General features: G+C 55.6%; 1 protein-coding gene across 1 annotated transcript in view; it reads right to left on the bottom strand.

The window, feature by feature from the left end:
- Positions 1-2,334: 2,334 nt before the first annotated feature.
- GFRA2 (GDNF family receptor alpha 2) overlaps positions 2,335-6,413 on the bottom strand; it is a 77,875-nt gene continuing 73,796 nt past the window's right edge. The window contains exons 8-9 of the mRNA XM_004685424.2: positions 4,509-4,562; positions 2,335-3,631 (exon numbers count right to left, since the gene is read on the bottom strand). Of these exons, the coding sequence (XP_004685481.1) occupies positions 3,509-3,631; positions 4,509-4,562 (177 nt within the window). The 3' untranslated portion in view covers positions 2,335-3,508. The remainder of the gene's footprint in view (positions 3,632-4,508; positions 4,563-6,413) is intronic.

Genomic DNA, 6,413 nt, shown 5'->3' with positions numbered 1-6,413 from the left:
GAGCCCCGATTTAAACTCACAACTTAGGAAAATCCGGAGAAGTATTTCCCCAGCCAGCAGGCAACATAGGTGATTTGCTGTAAAGTGACTGAAGTCTTTGTCTTATACAGGCACGTGGTGATTAGTGAGGCAGGTCAGGGAACCAGCACACACACACACACACTCACACACGCACACACACCTTGGCCAGGAAGTTATGCCACTGTGGGTGGACACCACATCCTGGAAGCCCAGAGGCTACTGGTTAACCAGCACTGGTACGGTCACATCAGGGCTGCTGGGTGGGTATCTCAGTGGACCAATGAACCACTGACAGGAGCCAAGGAGCAGCACGGGCCACTCTGAAAGGCTTGATGGAGGCAACAGGACCCAGTGAGGGCCTGCAGGTCAAACTAGGGCTGTATCTTGAAAGGACTTTCGAGAACAGGGTCAGTCCCAGACCTGGAAACTTGTCTTGCCAACCTGGTTATGAAGGCAGGGCCAGGAACTCAGAGAACAGGCCTTGGTCAGGCCTCAGAACGAGGCCTACACTAGCTGTGAGACCCACACTAGGTCAGTGCCGGAGCCACGCACAGCATCTTGCTGTAGGACAAGTGCCCCGAGCTCCCAAGCCAGCCTCCTCGGACTGTCCACCACCACGGAGCTCCACAGGGCCTTTTGCCTCATCTGAGTGAGAGGAGGTAAGGGCACACGTTGGCAGGAGACTGATGTCTTGGTTTCTGGCTGAGCAGTACTGTCCCAGGCTGGAAGCTTTCCCACAACACTTCCTATGTGGTTTCAGACTGACCAGGTGCTAGAGCCCAGAAAACGGGATAAGACAACCCTGCCGGCAGCTCCTGGCTGATCAGGAATCCCCACGAGGCTAGTGGCGAAGACAGCTAACCTCAGACTTGGCCGAACAGGGGGTCTACACTGCGTGTGGCTGACTCTCGCCTACACAACTCTAAACAGAACTCTAAAATAATTTTAGATATATCCGACAGCCCCTACTAATCTCCTGCTTCTTTTCCTGTGTCTCTACCCTTATCTGGCTCCCAAACCCAATCCCAATGTCAAGCTCACATATCTTAATGTGACTAAGATTCATTCAAACCATTAAACTAACATCAGGATAGTAACAGTTTATTCTTCCCAATTTTATTGATGTATGTGGAGAGGATCACAGAGAACAGGAATCATCTCAGCCAAAGGGATGAATATCTAATAGTGAAATCTGAGCCATGTGATACCTGAATGGGGAGACGTTTAAGGCAGGGGAAAGCTGCCCATTCTGCCTTCACAGTGGCACCTACGTTTTCTTTTGGGAAAATTGATGCCCACCTCCCCCACCACCACCACCTTACACAACCCCAGGGTCTAACTCCTACTATGGATGCCAAAAGTGAAATATCCTCCCCTCCCACCCAAGAATAGCAGGAGGCAGACACAAGACGCCTGTTGAGCCGGTTGGACAACAGCAGGTTGTTCATCAGAGATGGCAGCAGGCTGACCCTGGAGATGCTGCTTATGTTCCTCCAGATGTCCTTGGTACCTGCCTAGCACCCCACCCTCCAACACAAGGCTCCGCAATTCCTATAGTTATGTTCCCTAAAAGTCCCTTACGTTAACCCATATATGCTGCTTACCAAGACCACAGATCTGCAAGCGGATTCCACCGCCACCTTTACCCAGGTAAGGCTGGTGGTAGCTGCAGAGGAGACCTGGCTGGCTCACTGTGCCTCCATGCAGAGGCCAAAACATAGTAGAACCCCAGTGGTCACCCTAGACCCCATGTTCCTGGCGTATGTGCACCTAGAAACCAGAGTCTTGGGGGAGAAGAAGCCAGGACTTGGGAGACGGGAGATGGCATCTCTTGTACTGAAGGAGACAAGATGGGATCAGTACAGCCTAGGGGAACACAGCATTGTCCTCTCTAGGGACCCGGCAGGTCCGGGTGAAGCCTGAGTGGCAAATGGAGAAGGGAAAACAGGAAGGAAATGAAACAAAAACATCTGTGCTCTTTTGGACCCTAACGCCAGCATACTCACAACGGCCTTCCTTCCCCGCTGTGACCCACAAGCCAGGTCACATCCCATGTCTTAAGCAAACCAGGAGGCCCCAAGGGAAGAACTACCCCAGCTCCAGACACCTAACAGGTCCATCTAGGCAGCCTTCACACAAGTCACCCCGAGATGCCGCCCCGTCCCGCAGGGCAGGGCTCACCCCCACACCACCACTGAGGACACACAGGTATACACACTCCCCCAAGCTCCCTAGGAGCCAAGTGCCTGCCAGCAAGAGGTACTGTGCCAAGAAGCAAACAGGGAGCAGGCAGACCCGAGTAGGCAGAAGGCAGACGGCTTCCTAGTAGGTTTATTAGAGTCTTGCTAAGCGTGAGCACGGATCGGACTCCCGCCCCAGCCCAGTCGGCCCGGGCAGGGCAAGGACGCAGGGGTCAGTGTTTTCTCCCATCATAGACAACATTATTAAAAAAAATAAACTTTACAATAATACATTTTCGCTCATCTGTTGGGGCATTATTTCCATAATTTTGATTCTTAAAAAAAGGAAAGAAAGGGGTGTCACACGATATATGTATACGGATGTGTATATACATATATGTCGAGGAAGGAGCCTTGTTATGTACATACAGTCGGTGTATGTCTCGGAAATGAGGAAACAGCAGGTAGAAGAGGGGCAGGAGAGATTTCAGAGACCAGAGGGTGTACAGGTCCTTTCTGCCCCCTTCCCCAAAGGAGACCCACCAAATGGACCCACAAGAAACCCAAAAAAGCCAACAAAGCATCGTTTCTCTTTGACTTCAAAATTCCCGCTACCGTGGAGGAAGCGGCAGCCTACAGCTGGTGCCCAAGTTGCGCGCCCCCTCCCCTGAGGGGGCCTCCCAGGTGGGCTGGGCTCCCAGACCCCCGTGCCACAGTCAGGGGTCAGCACCATACTCCTCCAGTCAGACACAGGCCAGACCAGCCCACGGAGGGAGAACCAGATGAACTTCATCCTTGAAGCAGAGAGGAGGTTCTGAGGTGCCCTGCTGCGCCCTCCCCACCCCGTCCCATGGCCAGCCTTGCTGTCATGTGGCCTGAGGTCATCTGCTAGCCGCTACGGGTCACTACGTAGGGGCTTGAGAAGAACAGCTGCAGCCTCCTGCCCCGCCCACATCAGGCACGACAGGAAGTCCCGTGGGCTGCAGGAGTCTCAGCTCCGTCTCTCCCGTCAACAAGGTCCACAGAGGCAACCTCAAGAGCCAGTGAAGGGCGGTCCAGAGCCTCAGGCCGCCTCGGCGCTGGGCTGCTCTGGCCGGGGATCTCTAGGCTCTCAGGCAGCCTGCCTGCTTGTCTGTTTGGTTTAGAAAACTTCTCCAGAGAAGAAACCTGGGAGGAGACAGGTTCAGAGACAAGGTGGGAAAAAATTTTTTTTGCAAGGTGTGTGTGTGTCTGTGTGTGTTTCCATTTCGTCAGGCGGGTTTCTCGTCTGTGCAGCTTTCCGGCATCTCCCGACACGGTCCCCGCGCCTACAAGGCGAGCTTAAGCATCAGGAAGGAGGCAGCGGTCAAGGCGGCCAGCGGCCTGGCTCTGCAGGTGCCTGAGCTGGGTTTGATCACCTTGTTACTCCCTGGGATGATATTTGTTGTGAGCTGCAGTCACAGCCGAAGGGGAGAAAGAAGCCAAGAGGACAAAAGAAACACAGGAGTCAGTATAGCTGCCAGCTGGCTAAGTAAAAAGCCAGAGAAGTGGCCCCCACGAGCCCCCGACCCCCTGGCCCACTCAGAGGGACTCCCCTTGAGTTTGCTGAAGGGGGAGGAGGGCAAAGCCAGGCTCCCGGGGAGCCGGGGCTCAGGAAGCAGCGTGGCGCTGCCCAGGACACGAGCTGCTCGCCTCAGGCTGATGTCAAGCCGAGAAGAGGGTCCATGTCCTTCAAGGAGGCACAGGGCAAGGATCAAACAGGGGAGCAGCAGCCCCCAGAGAGGCTGAGGAAAGCTGCTTCCTAGTAGGTGTATTAGACCGTCCCCAGGAGACACGCCCGGGTCCACAAGGACCTGCTCCCTGAGCAGGCAGAGACAGAAGCTCTACTTCTCTGCTCCTCGATGAGTCAGTCCCTCCTGCTCACGAAGCCCCTCCCCTGCACACGTCTGCTGGGCTCTCCCTGCTTCTGCAGACCCTCTGCCACCTCCCCTCTCGCGGGCTATGCCACCCCTACATCAGAGGCACAGGTCTCCTGTGGAGCTCCTTCAAGGAATGGAGTGTCCTTCTCCTGGTCTCTTCAACATCACAGAACCAGCAGAGCAGGCCCCGGGGTCATCTGTCTTAGTCAGGGCAGCACTCGGGGGAAGCCCTCTGCTTACCCACAAGGGTAGCCAAGGGCCCTGGCTGCAGCTCTGAGCCCACTCTGCCCCAGCAGTCAGTGCCCACCCAGGGCCAGGCAGGCTCCTGCAGTGAGCCGAGGGCTCTGAGTCTTGAGGCCAGCCAGAAACAGCCTCTCCTGGCCTGGTCTCCTGCCCAGTCCCCACTCACCTCTGTGAAGCACATGCTGAACTCTTTGGAGTTGTTGGCTGTCAGGCCCTGCTCCTGTGGAAGAGAAGGTGCCGGTAAGGAAGCGTCACTGGGGCTGGCGCTGGGGGCGGGCTTCGGCCCCTCCTCCGAGGAGGCCACCGCTGTCGTTCAGCACTGAGTGCAGCGAAGAGCACTAGCCCAAACCCGCTTGGCACAAGAACGAGGACAGCCTGGCCCGTGACACCCTCAGCCACTAGGCCCTGCCTCCTCTGAGCTCCAGCTGACTCTGTTCTCTTACAGCAAACCATCGGCTGTGTGTCTACCACTCGGGGCTCCTCTCGACTAGACAAGGCTGTCTTATACTGAGCAGTGGCCAGCGCCTAACAGCAGTTCCACAGTGTATGAAGAGAGTCGAAAATGAACAAACCAATGGCCACGTAGAAGCCACATACCTGTCCCATTAAGACCGTGAGCCCTGCTCTGGGCTCCTGGGGAAGAGAGCTGTGGCTGGTTAGTGGTGTCTGCCACACGTGCGTGTGAGGAAGACAGCTGCCAGTGGTGCCAGGTGCTGACATTCTGCCCTAAGCAGATGTGTGGCACCTGAGGACTTCGCAGTCCAGGTGAGGGAGGAGAAAAGAAGGCTGGCTGGACCATTCCAGGGTTCTCTGCCGCTGCCTCAGGGCCCTGGCTGCGGGGCCAGAGTGGAGCGTGAAGAGCAGTCCTTGGCCAGCATCACATAACAACAATCCACGGGAACCAGCTGGGCTCCTCTCTGGGCTGCAACAGGCTTGGTTCCAGAAGCACTTGTGGGGAAGCTCTGGCCACCAGAAGCAACTGGAAGGCCCAAGAAATGATGCCTCAATCACCAGTCTTGGCCACAAGTATCCATAATCCCTTGGCCATCACAAGCAATCACCCACCCAGGGCATCTGGTCAGCTAAATAAGATCCCAGCTGTCACTCAGAAACCCCAGCCAAGAGCAGAGTCACCGTCGATGGCAGCGAAGTGGTCGGCCATGAGCGCAGCAGGATGGGAGGCAGGGACCTCAGCCCCTAGGGGATGGAACTTGGGGGGCACTGTGCAACCTGTGGTCCTGGGACTGCAGTGATCTGGTCCTGCCCCATCAAACCACCAACATGTGTCCCCAAAGAAGGACCGTCCAGATTGGATTCTTCACCCAGGACCATGTGTGGCTTCGTGGGAGGCCCTGCAAGATGGAGTCGGAGCCTTCTCCACCCCCAGACTCACTGCCCCACCTCCTGGGCAGCTCCCACGGGACCCCCCGCCTGTCAGGGTCCTGCCAAAGTCTGTGCCAAGCAGCCCAGTACCATTTCGCCTGCTGTCCTTTACTACTCTTAGCTGCTCTAGGTAGAGCAGGTGAGTCACGTTCCCCAGGGGGTCCATGTCTTCCTCCTGGGGCCCCCTCACTGAATATGGAGGCTGCATAGAACCACCCACAGACAACAGGCAATCAAGGTCCTTGAATACTTCAACAAATGAAGCTCTATTTTATCTGGTGAAGTTATGCACAAAGTTGTTTTTAAAATAGTGTATTCCTTAGCAATAAATAAGCACTGAGAAAATTAAACTAGACAATCTCTAGGGCCTCCTGGGACAGGACTCCAGCTCTTGGGGTCCTCAACACAGACCTGCTCAGAGCAGGACACGGGGTGAGGTCTCAAGGGGAGGAGAAGGATGTGGACATGACACTGGGGCAGCTGGCCTGTGGCTGGATCCCACTCCTCAAAGTGAGCAGGATGGATGCGCTCCTATGAGGGGAAAGGAAAGCAAGATGTGGGGTATCAAGAGAGGAAAAATGAGGAGGCAAGAGGAAAAAGGGTAAATGGGAAAGGAAAACACCTGAGGAAAAAGACAGGAAAAAGAGCAGGGGTGGGTGAGCAGAAAAGAGGGAAGAGTGGAGGGGGA

This window comes from Condylura cristata, unplaced genomic scaffold (assembly GCF_000260355.1).
Source record: "Condylura cristata isolate star-nosed mole 26May11 unplaced genomic scaffold, ConCri1.0 scaffold00018, whole genome shotgun sequence".
In the NCBI taxonomy this organism is placed as follows: Eukaryota; Metazoa; Chordata; class Mammalia; order Eulipotyphla; family Talpidae; genus Condylura; species Condylura cristata.
The sequence above is the reverse complement of the archived record's forward strand: the minus strand, read 5'-3'. Positions and strand labels throughout refer to the sequence as shown.